At 43.4% G+C, this 23,145-nt stretch overlaps 1 protein-coding gene across 1 annotated transcript in view; it reads right to left on the reverse strand.

The window, feature by feature from the left end:
- The window catches only part of SLC8A1 (solute carrier family 8 member A1), a 328,009-nt gene extending 313,929 nt beyond the window's left edge, over nucleotides 1-14,080 (reverse strand). The window contains 3 exon segments of the mRNA XM_047745926.1: nucleotides 13,422-13,773; nucleotides 13,775-13,822; nucleotides 13,824-14,080. Coding sequence (XP_047601882.1) covers nucleotides 13,422-13,773; nucleotides 13,775-13,822; nucleotides 13,824-14,080 — 657 coding nt within the window.
- Between the last annotated feature and the right edge of the window lie 9,065 nt (nucleotides 14,081-23,145).

The raw sequence follows: 23,145 nt of genomic DNA on the forward strand, positions 1-23,145 counted from the left end.
TGGAATGCCAGGTTCATCTGCTGTGTTGAGAGGGTCCTGATGTTTCAGACACCCTCAACAAAGTATACCTTCTCCTTCCCCCAGTGCAATAAGAAGACATCTGGTCAGGCACCAACCAAAAATCAGCTCCATTACAGAAAGCTCATAAAAGAGAAAAGTGCATCACGAATTTAAATTTAAATATATTAACTCTGCATACCCGTATGGAAATAGGAATAAGAGAAAGAAAGCTGGGGAATAAAGAGTCTTTCAAAACTAACTAAATAAAGAGGAATTCAAAGGGAAGCCGCTGTGCTTATCTTGGGCCAGGACTGTCCTCAGATTCATTTTGCCAGTGCCAAGGCCAGAGTGAGGGCCTCACTAATTGTCATAAATTGGCACTGAGTACAATAATGACTGAAGCCATTGACCGAGAACCTTGCTTTGTCCCAGGTGCTTCACCGACTGCTTTGTGTTCACTGTCCCTGGCCTTTCTGACAACACGGCAAGGAGGTAGTATCATTCTCATTTTATAAATGAGAAAAATAAACGGTTCGTAAAAGTAAACTGGTTAAAGTCGTACAAACAGGTGAACTAGGATTTTAATCCTGGCGCTTACACTTGGAAAGCACATCGCCACCATGCATTCCCAAATGGCAGCATCTTTTTGTTTGTTTTCGCTTCCTAGGTGAGCAATACTGTCCTCTGGTAGCAAGGAGCCCCCTACTTCGATACTTAGCACAGAGTAACCTTTCCATGGGCCCTGCTTCCCCGCCCTGAACAAATGCATGTAGTTTGTACTGCCTCCTCCAGAGCCTTCACGTTTGTGGCTCCTGTCTCCTGCCTCCCCAAACCCCCGAGTAAGGATTTGGTAAGCACTCCTATTTATCACGTAGCAAGTGAAAGCTGATCCATTTGGGGGATCATCAGCTAAAATCTGAGGTCTGAAATCACTCCAAAGTCATGTAATAATCTCAAGGTTTTTCCATTTGGTCAGGAGAAAAGAAATGAGAGAAAGAAATCCTAGCAGTGAGCAAGCAAAACTAAAATGAAAGATGGATGAGTCTGGGGAGAATAATACTGAACTTCAACATAACAAGGGAATACTTTGCTCTGATAGCCATAAATCAATTTTTTTCAAGAATTTCAACGCAGCTCACAAATATGCCATCAAGACTTTTTTTTTTTTTTAATTTTTAAACCAGTAAGTAATTCAAAGAAAGAGGAAAACAACACATTCGTTCATGGTTTTATCTGCCAAGCTTTCTTAGCCACTCACATACGCCAGATACGTGTTAAAAGATGAATAAGTTAATATCCTCTAAGAAGATCACATTCTAGTGGGGGGTAGGGGGGCATGGATTGCAAACATCAGAGTGTGAGTATCCTTTCTGGAACAGAACTCTTTCATTGCTACAGAATCCCAGAAATGGAGAGACTTTCCAGGCGTTGAGAGAGTGAGACAATCGAAGTGGACCACCTCCTTCCCAGGTTAATGCACCTGAGCTCTTAGGTTAATACAACCAGGGTTCTAGAAACCTCAGACTGCTCAGCCTACAATTCTACCACCCAGGGTTTTCAAGCCTGGTGAACTCCCCGAGGCAGGCCAGGGCCTTAGAGCACCTTGTCTGTACTCTGTGCATCTTTGAGGGGCCTCATGATGGACAATAATAACTATTTCGGATACTAATTTGTTCAACATCCACCCTGAAGGGAAAGAGCCGCCTTTTTTTGATGTCTGACCTTACACACTGGGAACAAAAAAAAAAAATGAGGTCACAAGCATGCGTTTCTATCTGGGTCACCAAAAAAGATTTACTATCTAAAAATATTTTCCACACTAGCTTGTTGACATTTCACCTTAAGAAATGTGTGTGGGTTTTTGTGGGATTGTTTTTTATTGTTGTTGTTATTGTTTTTTGAGGTGTTTTGTTTTGTTTTGTTTTGTTTTGTTTTGTTTTTGAGTGAAGGACAGCTCTCTCTATATTTCTAGTTTGAGACAGTGGACCACTCATGTATTCATCAAGCATTCCTGGAGTGGCATCTATGGGCAAAGCAGCAAACCAAACACTGTGAGAATTACAAAGATAATTGCACCTGTGCCTGATGAACTGACAGTGTTCAAACAACTCAACTACTTACTCAAATAGCCATGAGTACTAGGAAGGCTATGGAAGATTCCCTAAAATGAGAGGGCTAGGAGGATGGCAAAAAGCTGGAGAAAGTAAAAGGACATTGCAGAAGGAAGGAATGATGTCATAAAGGCACAGAGTGCTGCTTCTTCGACTTGAGCTCACCTAAGAATCACCTGGGAAATACATTAATACGCAGATAAGTGGGGGGTTATCATCAGAGGTACAGTAGTTCTAAAGAGGACACCCAAATTTGAACTTTAATAAGCACCCCAACTGATTTGATAGAGGCAGTCTTGGCACCACACTTTAAGGGTCCTGACATAAAGGGAAGAACTGGGTAGAAATTAGAAAGGGCATGCGGTATCTTTGGCAAACACATATGGCAGGGCAGAGCACTTAGACAAGGTACTTGACCGAAGGTAGTGCCCCCAAATTAGAAGGTAGTGTTTCTTGTCATATCAGTAAAATGATGATTTGAAATAATATATCAGAAAGGCTTTCCTTCTCATAGATTGGGACTCCAGACAGCATCAAAATATGGAGCCCCTTGGTAAGTTGGTGGGGAGGTAGGGGAGAGGACAATGGAGAAGAATGGACCCTAACAGGAGATCACAGGGGTCCCCAGAAGAGGAGGTTAAAGCATTGGGAGTAACTTATATCTACTTCATAATTTTACAAAGGGTTAGTTGTGCCTCTTTAAATAAAAACAGCTAAGGATTTCTAAGACACCATATCAACACGTGGCAAAGACAGAGGATAAATGGAAGTCCTTGGAGACCTTCTATCCAAGTTCCATGCATAATTCCTGAATAGAGTAGACAATATGTTGAAATGTAAACCCCAAACCTGGGTCCTTGGGTGGTGAGGAAAGTTCTGCTCTTTAAATTATAGGGTCTTTAGGGGAATATCACCACTCCCTCTGTTCACCTCAACTCAAGAGTAAATCTTTGCCGTCACTTTCTGCCTTCTAGTCTGCCTCTTGGGACTAGAGATGTTTAATACAGAATCTAATTTCAAGCTATGTGATAGGAACATTCAGAATGCCTTAAAAAAAAAATCTTTTATAACAAGGAAAATGCTGGTTATGTGAGCAGAGGCTGGTGAATTTCATCAGCTTTTTCCCTGAGTCATTAAGCTTCATCTTCAAGTAGATTGCTTTTCAGGAGATGGAACCCTATCAGCTTGAAGTTTGTGAGTCTTTTAAAGTTTCCTGCATAGTGTCAAATCACAGTCCTTGAAAGAATAAGATGCTCTTGAGAAAAGCAGAAGGAAGTAAAAAGAAATATTTTTTTAAAAATCTCAAGTCAACCGATGCTCGTGTAATGGTGACCCTTTGTCAATATTCTGTGCTACAGTTTTCTAAAGTTTCTGACAATATGCACAGTGACATGGCTCTAAAACCTGGGGTGTGTGTGTATTTATTTATTTATATGTATTTATTATTATTATTATTTATTATATATTTATTTATCATTCTGTGTATTTATATATATATATATACATATATATATATATGTATATACACACATAGAACAAATAATTTTTTTTAAATGGAAACAGCTTAGAAAGGAACTGGCCAAATTTAATATTTACAGGAATAAGTTGAGTAGCTTATAGGAAAACATAAAATTTTTACACAAATCCCTGAGCACAGTTTATGAAACACACAGTTTCTCCACTAGATAAAGTATCTAGTGAATATGCCCTTTATACCAATCCCATAATCTGTATTTGAAGAATTGTTTCAATATTGGCTGAAGTGTTATAGTTTCAATGTAATTAACTATGCCAAGACTATTATGTTATGGTCTTTTTGTGATAGGCCAGGATTGGAGAGGAGCCAGTAGAAGAGTTGAGAAAAAAGTCAGTGGAGAAAGAAATGCCAATCATTTAATCATTTCATTAGCAAGTGAAGATAGTAACTTCTGCCTTTTAAACAAAGACTGCTTTCATCAATATCAATGACTTATGCAAGAACATTCGTTCACTCATTCACTCAACAAACCCCGAATGTCTCTTCGTGTCTGGAGTGGGAGAGCCACTGGGGCTAGAGCCATGAAGTAAACAGATACAATCTCTCCCCTTCTAGAATTTATTATGTAGCTGGGAAGACTGACAACAGACGTTAATTTAAATTATTTCAAGAAGAAACATCATTATCAACTCTGATAAATGTTATAAAGGCAAAACACTACCCTCCAAGAGTAAGCAATGGAGGACCTGAACTACTAGGGTATTAGGGAAGGCTTTGCTGAAGAAATAACACGTTGAGCTGAAAATTAAAATGGTCAGCAGGAAGCCAGGCCAAAGATGGTTGGAGGGCCAGGTCTTGGGTTAGACTTTTTGCAATTCACCTTCTCTGTAATGGGATTACTCACAGACCTACCTTCTTAGATATGCTGGGGGGCAGAATGAGACCATGTTTAGAAAATACTCAAAATGAGGGGATGTGAGAAGGAAGAGGTACACAGGGCAAGTGGGCACCTGGGTGGCTCAGTTGGTCAAGCAGCCGACTCTTGACTTCGGCTCAGATCATGATCTCAGGATCCTGGGATTGAACCCTGACCTGGGGCTCCTTGCTCAGCAGAGTCTGCTTGAGATTCTCTCTCTCTCCTTCTCCTTTGGCCCCTCCCCCTTCCCGCTCTTGGCCCCTCCCCCTTCTCTCTCTCTCTTTCTGGAATAAATAAATAAATCTCTTTTTTATAAAAGAGAACACTCAAAATGGCTTCTGTAATTTTTTTTAGACTTGCCCCTCTGAGGTCACAATCATGTAATTACAGTTAATTTCATTCTACCACTGTGCTGGGGGCAATGTGGTAGACAGAAGGATCATTGGTCTGGGGTCCAAAAGAAATGAGTGCTGGTCTCAGCTCTGAAGGAGCATTCCTGTGGCCTAGGACAAGGCATTTTCCCTTTCTCAACCTGATGTGTAAAACTGGGGACTCAGGCTAACAACAGGAAGCTAGAGTACCCCAATCCCTCACTTTGGCATTCAAGGTCACCATCCATAATACAGCACATGTCTACATTCCCAGGGTTACTGTTCCTGATAATCAACTGAGCTACTAAACAAAATTACCCAAATATGAACCATGTTTTCCTTTCTCATGCTTTTCTACCTGCCCTCCACGATCCATCTTAAATGTCCAATTTCCCTTCATAAAACTGCTTTTACACCTAGGAAGACCCCTGAAAGCCACCTAACTCTCTCCCTCCACCCCCCTTTTTCCAAACACAAAAACTCAGGCCATGATAACTTAAAAGACTTTTTCAAAGGCACACATCTCAGATTTGACAGAGTTAGGCTCTAAAATGAGGTCTCCGTTTCTAGGCCATCTCTCTTTGCACGACACCAACCCCGACTGCTAAGATTCTTCAAGCTCAATGATATTGCCTTTGTGTCTCTCATAGTCCGGCTGTGTGTCAGGAGTAGGCGAACTAGGGCCAACAGGTCAACCATAGCCTGCTACCTATTTTTACAGACCCATTTCATTAATTTTTTTTTTTTTTACTTTGTTAGCTAACTGAAACAAAAAGAAAAACAATGTTTCATGATGTGAAAATTATATGATGTTCAAATTCTAGCATCAATAAATACTGTTGTACGGCACACAACATGCCCATTCATTTAAGTACTGTCAGTGGGTGCTTTCAGGTTACAACAGTGGTGTCAAATCATTGTCACAGACCCTGTGGTCCACAAAGCGCAAAATGTTTACTATGTGGCCCTTTGAAATACAGTTTTGTGACCTCTGGTGTATGTCATTATGTGTGTCCTTATCTTCCTTCTTGCCATGGCAACCTCCCGCAATTAATTAGCACGTTCATATAAAGGCATACAGGCGGGGACAGAAATTCTCTCAATCTTCGTCTCAAGAAGTAAGAACAAATCCTTATTGAGCACCCACGTGCCAGAAACGGTTCCATATGTTTTATAAGTATTAATGTATTATTCCTCGCAAAAATCCCACGTGGGTTTTTGCTATTATCATTCCCATCGAATAGATAAGCAGATTGAGGCACAGAGAAGTCACATACCCAGCACGATGTTAAATATGTCATGAGTCCAAATAAATATTATGACTGTCATGAAACGCCTGTTGACCTCAGAGAATGTTAGCCTGAGGATTCCAAGGTCCCTCATTTTGTTAGTCAATACCTTTAATCTAGAAGCAAATCTTTCCACCTTGGGGAATCATTAGGAGACATCCAGGGACCCTTGAGGCCAGAAAACACAGATACATTTCTGGAGGCCTTCTACATTATCAGACAAAAACAGAGGATGTGACTTTGGTGACATGACCTCAGAGCCCTAGAACTGAATTCAACTATCTCCTATTTCACTCTCAAGGGTCATTTATTTTCATGCGGCCTTCATGTGCTCATTTGTTTCAAAAGGACTATTTGAATCTCTGCTGTTCCTTCCAGAGCTGGCTGTGGTTCTAAGCAGTAAGAGCAAAGAGAAGGAGAAGCTCTTAGGCCAGGAGAAGAGAGGCAGTGAGGAGTCCGGGGAGAACGAGCAACCAGCTCTGCCCAGGACAGATTCACAAATTTCAGCTCTAGGGAGCTCACATTTCCCAATATCTGGCTGGTAGGTTATTTTGGAAGAGTGACTTGGAACTTTTGAGAGACATAGGACATATGACTTAGCACGTCTCCAAATTCTATCCTTTTGCCTCTGCCCAGTGCCATTCACTTTGGAGGCTCTACCATGGTCTATGCCAGAAGTTTAGGTTTGCCGGCAAGGATAAGCAGCACGATTCTCTAAACCTGCTGTTGGGACTGGATGTTCTACATCTAGCAGGGACAGCCACAGCAGGTCCTGGGTCCTGTGCTTTACAGGGAAGCAGAAATGAGGAACAGGAGTTCAAGAAGCTCAAGGGAGAAACTACCGGAGCCATTTGGTGCCAAATAAAAAAAGGGGGGAGACCACTTGTAATGGCCCAGAAAACATAACCATTAAATTTAAGAGAGGAATAGGATGGCAAGTGGTCTGTCCCTTGTCTGAGCTCTCTGATTGTTACAGTGTCTCTCTTTAAAGGTTATGTTGGAAATTCATCCTGAATTTTGGTGGCTGATGCTATCACTTGTTCCAGAGCCACAGTTCCCATGGCATGGTTCTGACTGGGACACACAGCTGATTTGGAAAGTCTGGTAACGGCCCTAACATTGCCTCAGGGTTGTCCTTGTCATAAATTAGCTGGAGCTGGTCTACATGTTTCAAAAATGCTCACTTTATTTATTTTATTTTAAGAGTATTTATTTGAGAGAGAGAGAGCACACCACACGCCTGTGTGCATGGGCAGGGTGGGGGGAGCGTGGTGGCAGGGAGGGGTAGGGGAGAGTCTCAAGCCCAGTCTGATTGCAGAGTCCCACTTGGGGATGGCCGCGGAGCTGGATCTCAAGGACACGGAGATCACAACCTGAGCCAAAACCAAGAGTCAGGTGCTTAACTGACTGTGCCACTCAGGCATACTGGCTTTATTTATTTTAGAAGCCCTTTTCACTCTTTGAAAAATAAACTAAAATGCGTCCTCCTCCATGAAACCTCTTCAAATATTCTCTTCTTCCTTCCACTCTACAGCATTGTGCTCATTAGACAGTTGAAGCAATATTTCCCAGGTGGCTCAGCATGTTCTAGACCATGACATCCCTAAGACTAGAGAACATGGTGCTAAGAACATGGCTTTTGAACAGCATCAAAAACTGGTACTATCACCTATTAACTCTTAGATAAGTTATTTAACAGAGCCATCGTCTTCATTTTTACATCATAAGGATGCTTCCTTGTGGAGCATTTATAGACTATTAAAGAGAAAACACACTCAGAGTGCTTAGATTGGCCCTGGGCATACAATGGGCACTCGGCAAATGTCAAGTAACACCTCTTCATCATCTGCGTTCTCTGAAAAGCCCAGCACAGTGTCTTGCATACAGTGAGTGCTCAATAAATATCACGGTTGGGTTGGAATAAATTGCTGAATCACTCTCTTGTCTGACTTCATCTCACGTTAGATTTAATGAAGAAATTAGTAATTACTCTGACTTCACATGTAAGGACATCTACTAAGTGATGCTGTTTTCGGTCTTTTTAAAAATTAAGATGGGCTCTAATATTTAAATTTACTTTTCTGTACCTATTGTATATGCAAGAAAACATTCGTCTGAATTGGTATCGCAAGGGCATTTTGTAGGTTACTGGTATGAATATTCCAAAATGACATAGAGTAGAAGCCATTCAGGAGTTTAAGGATATCATTTCACACTGGGGAACATAATTTGCCCATTCCCAGAAGAATTCAAAAGTCTACATTTCCAGAAAGGATCAGATTTTTTATATCTTTGCTGCCCCAGAAGATTTCAGTGTGGGAGTCAATCGCTCTGTCTGTCTGACTACTCTGTATTCCCTGTCAGCAGCCCCGTTCCTGGGCACGCAGGTTCTCATACTTCCCCACCAGAAGGAGCCTCTGAGGGCACAAACTGGGCACCAACCCAGTTTCAAACTACTTTCACTTCCTCTGCACCTTCCTGTGTTCCAGGCCCTCAGGACTTTTCTGTCAGCTGACCTGATAAACCAACCAAAGTTAACAGATGAGCAGATGCCAGCTGTTTATAAGAATTCAAGGTAGCTCTTGGGGCCTGGGAGGCTCAGAGGGTTAAGCCTCTGCCTTTGGCTCAGGTCATGATCCCAGGGTCCTGGGATCGAGCCCCACATCGGGCTCTCTGCTCAGCAGGGAGCCTGCTTCCTCCTCTCTCTCTGCCTGCCTCTCTGCCTACTTATGATCTCTGTCAAATAAAGAAATAAAATCTTAAAAAAAGAAGAATTAAAGGCAGCTCTTTCCTAAGTGATGTCATTGTATGTCATTAGGGACCTACGAGATAGAAATACTTTATTCAAATGAAAGTCTAATAATGAGAATTTCTGATCTTACATTGGTGGATGGAGAAATGCTTCCACGCCAAGGATGTTTTATACCCCCCCAGCCCTTTTGTGGAAGGAGAAGGACTTTTCTCCTTCCACATATCCTCCACCTCCTCCTGATATTGGCTGGAAAGTTTCAGGTAAAGAAGAAATGTGATTCTCTTGAACCTTTGTCTCTCTTGTTCTGTACTACACTCTCTTGACTAGGCAGATCAAAGGACAATCGCAGAGTGGATACAAAACACTTAGAGTTTCACAAGAGTTGTCAGCAAGGAGAGTCTACACAAAACATTTGAGGCAGCGAGGGAGACAAGCCACTGTCTTCCAAGTTGAGTCAACACACAGGAAGCAGGCACCCGATCTCCTCATTTGTGCTCTGAGCTGCTCTTGCTAAAAACCTGCTTGGGAGAGTAGCTTACCCTAGAAGTCTCCAGTTCAGAACATAGGCTGTATGAGTTACAAACCTTCCTGAGAACCTAACTATTGATTAGTTTAATTCTTCAAAATATGTGTTGTATAAAATATATCTTGTGGTGTGTGTGCGTGTGGGCGTGCGTGCGCACATGAGAGCCTAAGGAGGGAGGGAGGCCGTAAGAGAGAGAGAGAGATGGAGAGACACAGACACACAGGCAAAAGGTATCTTTTGGAAGAGAAAGAAAGAAAACTGAAAATCATCTCACTCCATTTAATGAGGCCCCACTGGACTAGCTCGGAGTCCAAATCAAAATCTCAGAGGCCAACTCTGAAAGCTCACATTTCCGGGATCTATTCCGTCCCTATGGGTCAGAAAGCATCTGACATTTACTTCCACTAAATCTCAAGTATGTCTCCGGGGGGGGTAGACATCCCTTTGTTCCGAGAGAAAACTTGAAATGGCTAATTCAGCAGCCCACTGGTTAGGTTAGCCACAAGTATTACTGCGATCAGATCCCAAGTGATAGGCGGCTGAGGGAGCCGTGAGTGAGGTTCCCTGTGGTTCTGAGATCTGGGGAAAGTCAGGGAGAGTATCTGCCACAAGAGGGAGCAGGAGAACTTGATCAGATGGGAGGCGATCTGGTAGAGGTTACGATGAGGGGTCTAAGTATGAGGTATGGACATAACGGAAGATGTTCTGGCAAGAGACATCTATCCCTCATAAGAAAAAAAAAAGTAGGGGGGGGGGAATAAAAGAAGCAGAAAAAGAGACTGAAACATGTTGATTCCTAAATTCTCAGCAAACATGGGGCGCCTGGGTGGCTCAGTGGGTTAAGCCGCTGCCTTCGGCTCAGGTCATGATCTCAGGGTCCTGGGATCGAGTCCCGCATCGGGATCGAGTCCCGCATCCGGCTCGCTGCTCAGCAGGAAGCCTGCTTCCCTTCCTCTCTCTCTGCCTGCCTCTCTGCCTACTTGTGATCTCTCTCTGTCAAATAAATAAATAAAATCTTTAAAAAAAAATTCTCAGCAAACATAAAGCAACAATTTAATTCTTGGCTAAAAGCAACATACATTTACACTGCGAAAATACAAAACATGCAAAATAGGTGCTCTCCCACCCTCTTTTAATCGTGTATTTCTTTCTTCCAGATTTAATTTCTATTTCAACTTGGCCCTTGGTTATTTCCCTGGTGATGGGGTAGACTGCTTGTACTTACCTCCGTGCTATGCTCCCTCCACCTGAAGGTGTCATGGAGAAAGGGCTCCTCTCACTGAATTGCAAAGCAAAAAAATCAGACAGCAAAGTCCTAAAATGCACTTACTTTGAAAGAAACACATCCATGACCTAAATGAATGCTTTAACTTCCTTTAAAGCAAGAATGTAACCTCATTGGATCTGCAGAGCTTTTATCATCATTTATTTTTTCAAAGAAACAGATTAAATACGGAGAGAGAAAAAAACCATGCATTTACTTTGCGAGATAAATAAAAGTCTATTTTTGTCTGATAAAATCATGTTAAATATAGCTTGCTAACAAAATGCTGAAGCTCTCTTGGAATTTTTTTTTTCTTCAAAAAATAGTAAGCTTCAAAGAACAATTAATGTTATTCTTGCATAAAGTCCTGACCATACTTCATCTTCCTTTTGTTAATTTTATTTGGAGTAAAAGCACTGCTATCATTTCTCTTCTTCCCCTTCATGGTCAACAAAGCTCTTAATCTTTATCCAAAATGATATAGCAGAAACCATTTAACAGGGATGATAAAATAAATAGAAAGACTAGAAAGACAGATGGATAGATAGGTAAGTAGGTAGATAGACAGACAGAATGATAGACTGATAGATATAAAGCAGAGCCTTCATATTCTTTTAATTCATTACTCTCCTCATCCAGCCCTATGAAGCTTTCAGGACAGAGTAAATGAAGTCTGATTGTCATGGACACTTGCATTCTTTGCAACACTGCACAGCTCAATAGTCAATAATGGTTTACTTCTATCCAGTTCTTTAATTCCCTAGTAATTAGTCATTCCATATTTAAGACAAGACAACAGCCATTTTAGGGAGAAAAAAAAATCAGGGCTTTTTTTTAGTAGGTGGGAGAAATCTTAGCAAAATAGCCCTTAGAACCAAATGGAATTCTTCAAGCAGGCGGGATTTGTAAAATGAAAACCATTTAAGAAAACACATCTTGCTTCTTGATGAAGTAAGTGGGTCTTCCCCCCACCTTCTCACTCACAAGGCCCCAAAGATGGAGCTAGCTCTCCCTTCCTTCCTCCTTTCACACCAGCCTAAGCAGCCAATTAAGCAAGTTTAGCAAACCCATAGAGCTAAATCCAAGTAACACAGGATTTGAAAGAGGAACATAAGAGCCATCACCCCTGTTCTGGTTTTGTTTTCTTATCTGAAATGAATGGAACATCTAGATACATTTCTACACTCCTTTCCTGACTTGCTGCAGGAGTAGCTTTGAGAGAAAAAGAAAACATGCAAGTGTGTGCATGTGGGGGGGGGCGTGGGGGGGTCTCCTTGCAGAATCCCCTCCTAGTTGCTCCCCATTTCCCCATTTCCCTTAGCAAATCTTCCCACAGATGCTGGGTTGTGGGTGCTCGAATTGCTCATATTTGGAGATATTCAAGCTATGCCTTTAACCAGATCAGATCAGAATCCACCTACCCTGCCAGCTCCTCCATGATCTGGATGCCAGGACTGTCTTTACCACATCTGTCATTTTTTAAAAAGCTTCTTCCACTACACCTCCTACTGATATCCTTTTTTCTCTTTTTAGTCTTTACACCTCCAGCAGGACAAAGTTTGTATTGTTATAGTCACAACCACTAGTGGCTGACTAGCAGGAGAGATACAGAGAGCCTGCAAGGGAGCCGGGCTAAGGGGGGGTTAAACAGATATCTAGTGCAAGGCATGACTTTCTTTCCAATGACTGCGGACACCATGCACTCTTGCTCTGTTCAGAAAATTCCTTGCTAAATTTGATCACTCTGCTTTCAACCCAACCACTGCCACTTTGTCTGGAGAGGGAAATACAAATTGCTAGCCCCAGTCATTCATCAAAACAGTCAACAGAATCCATGGGGGGGGGGGGGGTGGTTAAAATCAAGGATGCAAACATACTGTATTTTTAAAAGCATCCTCTGGACAGATTTGGTTTCTTTAGCCAGCTGTCCACCCGTAAGACCTCCCTCTTCTTCATTAAGGAGGAGCCAAGAAGGATATCCTCACACCTCAGAACACAGACCATTTCCCCAAGAGCCAGCAAAGCTCCAGAGGCATATAATGCAGCTTCAAAGTTCCCTTCGAATCTCCTGGGGGGAAAGACGCCTGTGTGTGCAGGAACCCCAAGGCACACGCCGGCATAGGGCCCAGAGACCGGAACCCTCCAGCCCACTCCCCCCGCTGTAATGCCCCCTTGCCTGTTCCTCCTGCCCCAGCCACAACTCCCTTCTCTCCGCAGTCCGAGGTGAAGGAGCACCCAGAGCTGGCCGGAAACGAGCCTCTCGAGCGTGGCCTTGGGGAAGACCCCAGGAATTACCAGGAGGTGGGATGACCGCGGAGCAGAGCCCAGTGGGTGGGGACGCCCGGATCCCCAGCAGCGCGGCATTCCGGGCGGATTTAGCTCTTCGCGCCCCAAAGCCTCGGAGCCCAGCGCGGCGAAGGGTGCAGCATCTCTCCTTAGCAGCCCTTTCTTCCTCCGGCAGCCGGCACTGACAGGCAGCCACACTCACGCCCAGACGCACCAGCCCGAGCAATTTCGCTCCCCGAGAAGCGCGGACACCCCAGAAAACGTGTAGGGACACACGCGCGCGCGCACACGCGCACACACACACACACACACAATCCAGCAGCCGGTCCGTGGCCCAAGCGCAGGGAAGTGTAGCCTCAGGAACAAGAAATGGCAAACAGTTGGCCGTAGCGGACCAAATCCCTTCTGCTGCCCATCCTAAGATCCTACCTGATCTGGGGGGAGTGTGGATGGATCCTTCCCCGGTTCCTCCACGCTAGCAGGCAATACGGCGCGCTCCCTCCTTTTAAATAGCTCCCGACCGGGAAGAGGTCGCTCCCATCTTCTGGGGGAAGCACAAAGCAGGCGGCGGCGGGCAGGCTCCCGAGCAGCGCCGGCGCGAGCGGGAGCGGCGGCTGCGGGCAGCCGGTGCGCGCGGGCGGGAGGCAGGCGCGGAGGCCGGGAGGCTGGGAGGGCCGGGGCCCGGGCGGCGCGCGCGCTCCCCCTCCCTCCCGCGCACACTCGCCCGCCCGCCGCCCGCCCGCCGCCCGCAGCCTCGCACTCGCTCACACGCGCGCTCGGCTCCCCCCTCGCTGCCGCCGAGCCCCGGCGCCCTCGGCGACCGCCCGAGGGGGAGAGCCGGCGCGTTTCTGGAGCCCCGAGCGGGCTGGGAGCCTTTCCAGCCTCCCAGCCTCCTAGCCTCCGCCGCCGAGAAGATTTGTCGGTTTGCTCCCGGCCCTCGGCCCCGCAGTGCGTTCTGGCCCCGCGATAGCGCTCTCTTGGGCGCCCAGCCCATCGATGACACGCGCAGACGGGCGCTGCAACTTTTCTTTTGAACCTTCCTCGCCTCTCCCACCAGGCAGAACCCTCACCCCGACTTGCCTACCCATTTCTCACCTCTGAAATTGTTCATCCAGATATATCTTTCTTCCTCCGCTTTCTAGCCCTCTGCTAAAGGAAGCTTTGGCTTAGCAAGGGGACCCGGAGATGTATCAATGATTTTCTCTTACATCCTCACTGTGTTTTTCCTACGTATAGACATGCACAGCAGTACTGTGGCCAGACGCTGCTGACACAAGCAGATAAGGATGTGGGGGTGAAGGGAGAGGTATTCCCCAACCGAGATCTCTGAAAGATTCTCCGTGTTGGTATTTCCCTCAAAGATTGCAAAGAGCTCACCTGGGAATCTAGACCAAGAAACTGTTTAATGCGAAAGCCCGTGCTGCTTCTAAACTACACGGAGGAGTAAAAGCTGAGCATTAAGGTTGAGTTGGGAAAAATCTAATGCAGCAATCGACGAACCATTCATTGGCCTTTCCAAGAGAAGCATTATCATTGCCAATACATCACTTCCCCATAATTAATAAAGGAGCATTGCACCAGGCCCTTGCTCTCTTGACAGCTCATTCATCCTTACAAATCCTTAATGACTTGGCAGGATGGAAGGCTAGACCCACTGTGGAGTTCACAAACCTGGCTGCCCATCAGACACACCTGGGAATCTTGTTTAAAAAGGCAGATTTTAGCATCCCATCTTGAGACTCTGGCGTTGCAGTCCTCAAGGGTGACTCCGAGCTTCTCTTTGTAAAGCACCAGTTGGCATTCGCCACTGGTGTAGCTTGGCCGACGTGTGAGGGGTCAGGGACAGCTGTATGGAAAAGGTGAGAGGAACAGAGCACAGGGCAGAAAGTTAAGTCCTTAGGAGAGATCTCCCCACTACTTACTCTGGAGCTCTCTGGCAGCCAGGCCACAAGGGAAAGGAGATTCTGACTCCAGGAATCCCACTGTTGGACTATGAGGCTAGTGGCTCTCAACTCTGACTACGCTTCCGAATCTCCTGGGGAGCTTTTAAAAATCCCAGCGCTTAGGCCACACCCCAGACTGATTAACTTGAAATCTCTGGGGGTAGGACCCAGGCCTGGGTAACTTTATTTTTTTTTTAATACCCTGGTTGATTCCTACCTGTAACCAAGGTTGAGAACCACTGTTCCGGCATCAATACTCCTCAACTCTGAATGTGCATACGAATCACCTGGGGCTTGCGGGTTCCTCTGGAGCAGGCCTAGGATCTGCATTTCTAGCAAACTTACAAGTGATGTTGGTATTGCCGGCTGAGATCTGCACTTTAATTAACAAGGTTCGGGTGCGTCCACCTAATGGTTGGGGATACACAGCTTCATGGTGGAAAGCAAGCTTCTTCTTGTCTCATATATTCCCAGGAATCATTCTCCCCTGAGAACATTTTCCTTTCCTCGCTAGGAGTGAAATGTTCTTGACTTGCCACAGACTTTTTGTTAGATTGCCCTGACTAGTGGGTGTAAACAGAATGACATGTGGGGAGACAGAGAAGGTCACCATCTCTCTGTAAGAGTATGCCCTTAGCCAAAAATTACTTAGGGTACTGATTTCAAGAGAGTGTGAGAGGCAGACATTTGGCTCACACTCAATGAAAGGGACTTGGAGAGAAAAGTGGCTGCTTTCTAAATGACACAGAGCATAGCCTGTAACTAATGACTCTCCCCACAGGAAATAGGACCAGGCTAAACTGCAGGAACTGAGCAGAAGAGCTGAATGAAAATGAGCGGACTACATCTCATTGGAACAGATTCTGTGAAAGGGGCGTGGCCTAGTCTTGCTATTAGGGACCACTTGGTGAAAGCTCCGATTTTCTCAGAAGTGTAAGCACGCTTGTGTGATGTGGGCGACACCAGCCCTGTCTGTATTCCAGTGGTGCCCAAATTTCACCTTATCAGTAGCTGAGAAAGCATTAAGACTTCATCTTGGTCCCCCTTATACCTCCTCTTTTCCAATCTAGTCTGGTATTAGGTTAATTTGAATTTGGTGGGAAAATCTACATAAGTTCCTCTCTTTTTTTTTAAGATTTTTTTTTTTTTAAGATTTCTTATTTATTTATTGTCAGAGAGAGAGCACAAGTAGGCAGAGTTGCAGGCAGAGGCGGAGAGAGAAGCAGGCTCCCCTCTGGACAAGGAGCCTGATGCGGGGCTCAATCCCAGGACCCTGGGATCACGACCTGAGCCGAAGGCAGAGGCTTAACCGACTGAGCCACCCAGGCATTCCTAAGTTCCTCTCTTTACCTAGAACCATTAAAAGGCAGCCTAGTACCTAGTGATTTGGCACCCCCTTTCTGATTTGATTCAATTTCTGAGTCCTTAATTTTTTTTTCCTTTCATTTCTCATTTAAGGCATCTTTATAAAGGTTTCAGGGCTCCAAGGCAAGTCAAACCTTTTGCTCTCTTCTAAGTGTCATACATGACTGGATTTTTATTGCAACAATTATCAAAGACTACATCACTGGCAAGACTCTAGGTAAGGAAACAGAGTGGTTTCTGCAGCCTGTGGCTTTGGAAAGAAGAAATACTCTTTGTAGGAAGGTGGTGATTTACATTCCAATGCCAATAGTTATTTCTTAATTGTATTCTTGAATCTTGATTGCCATTCTTTTCTTCAGGCTTAGGATTCAGAGATATGGGTCTCTTCTGTTAGGTATCTGAAGGAGTAAGGCATGACCATTTTGGGGACTCTACAGGAAAATCACTAAGATTTGATCTATTCTAAAGACGGTTCAAATTCCCATGAAATAATTCCCACAAACCTTCAGGAGAACTTGTAGCAAACTCACTTTCAGACCAAGTGTAAATGTTGTGAATTAGGCCCTACTTTTCCATCCAGTCTACAGACAAATTGGACATATGATCAAGCCTACCAAAATTTTATAAAATATTTAATATTTTGCTAAAACACTCAATAATTTTCCAACATAAGAAAACAAGTACTTTGTTGTAATTTCTTTCATTTGTACTTTGAATTACTTAGGTCAGAGGTACCATCCTTGTTTTTCTAGTCTTGGGTCTTCACAAGTGTGTTCATATGAAGTTAGTAATTCCCCACCTTGTTTCCTCCTCAACCAGTCTTCACACTCAACTACCGGCTCATTCTTGAGCTCAGTCTGATACTCATGTCTACATAAGAAAATAGTAGAATAGCTCATCCCAGTATGGTCAGCACGAGGAGCTCAGCATTAGCCATTCTCCCACACTTAGGAACTTCAACTAGCTCACTGGCATGATTTGTCTTTTGGGCTTCCAATGCTGCTGATTGGATCCAGCGTTCTTTGCTTCAAGGGGAACTGCAGGGACTTCTTTTTTTTGATTTCTAAGTGCTATTGTTCCTCCTCGCTGGGGTCTTGTTCCTACAAGTAAACATTTACTTCTCTGTTTTATTTTGACAGTTCAGCACCACTCTGAATTCCATCCAGTAAGTGGGTCCTACTGCTGGGTGGAAGCAGCCTCCCCAGTAGACTCACAGTTATAACCCATAATTCCTTCATTGGGAAGGGGTCACCCACTTCCTCTGAATTTGTTACAGTGTTTGGATCAGGGACCTGCACTTCCACGTTTGAGCGATTTATCGTTGTGGAGTGGGCTTGTACAAAATCCTGACACTCTTGTTTTCCATTTCTGCCTCTTATCACATTAAGGACATTTTCTGGTCAGTGTCCCACAACTTGACCAGTGAGTAACTTCATGGCAGAATCACTATCTAGAGCAATGAGTGGATCAGAAAAGAACCGAAACTGATTAAGAGTTAAGGATTTGGAGTCAGATTATCTGGGTCTGTATCTTACCTGTGGCTGTGGGATCTTGGGGAAGTTCTTTAACCTCTCTGAGTCACAGTATCTTTGTCTGAAAAACCTAGACTGTAGACTCTCCTTGAAGGAGTTATAGGAAGGATAAAATGTATATTATGGGCTTGACTTAGTCCCTGGTTATGGTAATTACTCAATAAATGATGCTATTGTTATTACCATTGTTGGTAAGTTTCCATAAAAATGATATTCATAAAGTTAAAAAAAAGTATTTATATAGTTAAGTTCCACATAATCAGGCCATTTCATTATCAACAACGATTAGGCTATCATTTATACTATACAGAATTCTATACTAGAAATAAACCCAGGAAAATGAATGCTCTACACTTTGAGAGTACTTCCTTCTTCTGTAATGAAAGAAGCTGTTGCATGCTTTCTAATTCTGTTTGTATAGAGTGTAGGTATCTGTCTGATAGAGGGGCACCCTATCTGTTGTATATTGGCTTGGTACAATGTCAAATCCACTTATTCCTGACAAAGACCAAAACAAATAATTGTTTATAGAAATAAAGTTGTGTTGATGTAAGCATGAGGTAAGTTATGTCACGACATCATCATCTCATCTCTTCTCACCAATAAGAACTCAGCAGTTCAGCTGGTAGAGCACATGGGGGGGAGGGCTTCTCGATAAAAACATATAAAGAAGCAACTGTGGCAAAGGGACATTTAGACTATAAATACCAAGAGTCCGTAAGGCCTGTCTGAGAGTGCTCGGTCTGGGCAAGGTGACTCCTTCTCAGCTAAAATAGCTCTCCAAAGACCTTGGGGCATTCACTCTTGCCTTGGTCAAGGCGACTCTTATTGGCAGTGGTGAAAACCATGCAGCAGCCCTTGGCAAAGATCATCTTGCCCATCAACACCAGAGCTACCGTTCCCTAGCAACGCGTTCTAGCAACAGGGAACTTTAACTTCTGAAGGGACAGCTGGACGTGAGCTCCCAGTTGGCTGACGTGTCTCTCCCAAGTACCAACTCCTATAAAGGTTCAACCCCACTGAAGGTGGACTTTATTCCTTCCCTCTCCTCTTGCCTGGGATAATAGTGTGATTAATCTATCATTGATTTGGACTTTATTATTTCTTTATTGGCTTATTAAGAGACATACTATATGCTATTGACTAGTGAAATTCCCGCAGTGCAACTGCGTTGAATAAATTGCTGGCAAAAAAAACAAAACAACAACAAAACCTCAGTCTCTGAGCATTAATTTGTTTTCCAAAACAAAACACCATTCTTGCTGGCTCACAATATTTATTTTCCTTTATGTCTGGGTATTAACTTCATCCCATCTCCATTATAATCTGGGGGCATAATTTCCGATAGAATAATTCAAACAAATTCTACTACAATGAAGATTTTGCTTGTTCTATCAATCATATATATTTTTTTAAAGATTTTATTTATTTATTTGAGAGACAGAGAGAGAGCACGACCTGGGGAGGAGGGGAGTAGGAGAAGTAGAAACTGACTCCCTGTGGACCAGGGAGCCCGATGTGGGGCTCGATCCCATGACCCTGAGATCATGACCTGAGCTGAAAGCAGACATTTAAAGGACTGAGCCACCCAGGAGTCCGTCTTATCAATTATATTAACAGATGAGCTTATCTGTGACATAAACTTGTTCACTAAGTTTGCACAAACTTTCCTCAACATTGATTCAAGAACTCTCTACGAAAAGAGACTGAAGATGAAGCCTCCGGTGTGCTCTGTACCAATTATTTATGTAGCTATTAAAATTATTTGCTATCTACCACCTAACTTTTGTTTAAGAAATCCTTAGGCATTGATGAGGGAACTATGATCACCCTTACTTTACAGATTGAGCTCGAAGAGATTTGCCCAACACAATAAGTATCAGTAATATTGTTACAAAATAATAAGGAAGCCCAGACCTACTCTTGGAGATTCTGCCTTCACTGACTGAATGTGGAGAATGGGCACTGGAAAAATTTTAAGTTCCCTGGGTGGTTCTAAGTTTCAGCCAGAGCTGAGAACCTCTGGCCTCAGATCAAATAGCTAATTAGTGGTAAAGACGAGTGAAAAAAATCCCTTTACATCCACTGCTTGTATTCTGCTGTTCCATCAAACCTTGATATTTAACAGAATATAAAAATGGAGACTCTTTCTGGAAACTTGAGAGCTCACAAATGTTTGGTGGCCTTTTTACATCTCTAAGGGGCACAATTGGGTTTTGTAATTGACCAGACAAAGATAGATAAGCAGATTGGAAGAGATGCTCAAGAAAATTGAGACCATTGACTACATGGCCTCTTTCTGTTTTGTTGAACACTCAATCCCCAGCATTTAGAACAGTTTTTGGTACACGGTAGATGAATTAATAAAGCATATATTGTGCCCTGTAAGAGACTGCCCTGTGTTGACAAAAGATGGATTTGGGCTCTAGGGTCAAGTAGACTGTTTGGCCCCTGTCCAGTGCAAATTGTAACTCAATAGCAATCATCTCCTTGTAGCTATAGTGCAGGCCCTGGTTAGCAACTGATATCATCACCATATCCACACCCACAGTCCTGCCTGGCCACCTGCTCTGCGATGACAGACAGATTGTCTGTGACATTGCAGGAGGCCAGACCACACAGAGATGGCAATCTGACCGAGCCTCAGGCTTACGCTGGTAAGCTGACCCTTTGTCAATTATCTCAGGAATTACTTATAAGCTCATTTGGCCCACTTTGTAAGAATGTCAGAGAATCTCTTATTTCCTGTTAAGAGAGGCTCTTTAAGCATATAATTTATGGATATGTGCTTGTTTCCTCATTGATTATTTTTCAAGATTCAAGGGACCTGTGAATTTTCTGATATGTTCAAAGTCATCAGGCAACTCTTATTAAAGGCAAAAAGCTGGACAGAGCAGAGACAAAGAGAACACAATTGGGAATAGTCATATTAATTCATTTTCTCATTCATTCCTTTATGTGTTCATTCACCAACTACTGATGAGGGCCTACCCTCTCCCAGGCACTGTCCCAGACCCAGAGATACAATGGAGAAAACATCAGTTAAATTTCCCATCCTCTGGAACTTATATTCTACTGGAAAAAGAGGAGGCAGTACATGAAATAAACAAATGAACTCATGCTAGGATATCAGCTGGAGAGAGTGCTATGGAGAAATGAAGCAATGAAAACAATCTCGTGACCTCAGGAAACAAGTACAAGTTTAGGTGGTGAGTTTTGTGCACACCTCCGTGAATCAGAATTTCTCATCGACCATGCTTCCCTGTTTTGAGAGTCCCACACAGATGAAATGATAGAGCACGGTGTTTTATTTGTTTGATACTTAGTTTCTGCCATGAGTCGAAGTTCCTTGAGGAATTCCCACCTCAAAGCAGCCAGCCTTGGTCAGACTCAGCTGCCCCTGCCCAAGCACACCGTTTCCACCTCTGTATTCAGGTGCATGTTCATCTGATATAAATCCAAGAGTTGTTCCAAAACAGCAGACAACTCCCAGAGGTTGCACATAAAATGGCTATATTCTTTCTAAGGCACAGCTGTTGCAAGAATTCTGACTACCCCTTTGGGTTTCATTTCAAGAATGGTGATTTAATGCAATTGGATGACCAACTTTACACAAGTGAGCTCTCATGGGGGGACCTCTTCCCACAAAGTCAACAGCACTGGTGAGGAGGGAGGGGAATAAGGTGTAGCTTACTGATGGTTCCAGGGCTTCTTTCCGTGAGTTTGTCATACCTCCTGTGTCCTTCTTCCTGTATTCTTATCTGAGATCACACAGTACACATACCACACACCCATACACACAAACACACACATTGCACTCCTACATACACACTCTTGCACAAACTCACACACTCACATACACAAATCTTAACTGTGGCTAAATATCTAATTATTGGAAAAATCACCATTTGCAAATTTGCAAAAACACATAGAAAAAATAGCTGACTTCTTGTTTATTTTTTTGTTTTGCTTTTTTATTAATTTTATTTAACCTTCATGGTATTTTATTGGCCAAGTCCTATACACTTGGTTTCAAGTCTCCTTAGAGGCTCATAGGCTAATGCAGAGTAACACCCAGGCACTGCTCTCTTTCAAAAAGAATGATGATAGATTTGAGGCCTAAAAAAGATACTTGATTTATGCAACTTACAGATCTTGAGAGACATTTGGTTTTTGTCTTCCTGTTTCTTTTGTCAAAAAAAAAAAAAAAATCTCTGAATCTAGAAATGGCTCTAGGAAAGATTTTAGATGGAAATTTTAGATGAAATTTATTCACAGCAAAATTCATCTCCAAAGAGATGATCAATAAGTATATGTTGAATAAATGATGCAGATTAATGGGACATGCTTTATTATAGGGCAATCATGTAAAGGAAACTTTGAAGCCCATTTCCTGGCCGAACCTGTAAATCATTCAGGCAGCAAACAGTGAGTGACGACTCCATCCAGTGCCATGAGCTAAGTCCCGTGGTACTTAAAAACGAGAATTAGGTAACTCTAGGAATTTAGCTTCATAGTAAGAATTAGACCCTGAAGATATTTGAGCATGTGAGTGCTATATCCAAATATCCATTTCATGAAGGTACATCTTGGGGAGGGTATGCGTTATGTCAAAGTGAACATGGCAGGGATAAAGAGTCCAGCAGGGAGAGGATTACAGTCATCTCAGGGAAACCCCAGCCAGTACAAGGACTCTAAGCTATGACTAGAGAATAAAGGAAATATAGTTATTTTTCTCCTTGGCTCAGATCTTCAGCAGAGTCTCATTACTGCTCCTTTCCCAGCCCAGTACTTTTGAAAATTACTGAGTTTTCACTTTCAGGGGAATCCTTCTGGATAGTTCCAATTGGAACACATATGATTTCTGTAAGGCTGTTGGTATTCTAGGAAACAAGTCTCCTTTGAGTGTGGCATACTAAAGGGGTGGGGGGAGGGTCATCTGCTTCAGCAGGCAAGGAGACTATTTTATCCCTGGGGTGGTGCGTGGTGATAATGACTTGAGGACAGCACTTAGTTGGTTTTATTATTGATTTTAAATTCTCTATGGACAATGCATCTCTATACTTTGTAACTTAGAGTCACTCCTCCCAGTGCCTGACCCCTTGATGTGTGACTGCATTCTTAATAGGTTATAGGAGACTGGGAGTATCTGGTCTTCTTTTTGTGACGTAGATCTGACTTGTAAGTTGGGAGCAGGTGACAAGATCCTTTCCCTCTTACTCCACCTTCACAGCCAGTCTACTAGTAAATTGCCAGACATTAAAATCGACTGTGTGGGAAAATCAAATGGACTAAGTTTGGCAAAGGATGGCC

The sequence above is a fragment of the Lutra lutra genome, chromosome 9, assembly GCF_902655055.1.
Source record: "Lutra lutra chromosome 9, mLutLut1.2, whole genome shotgun sequence".
Classification (NCBI taxonomy): domain Eukaryota; kingdom Metazoa; phylum Chordata; class Mammalia; order Carnivora; family Mustelidae; genus Lutra; species Lutra lutra.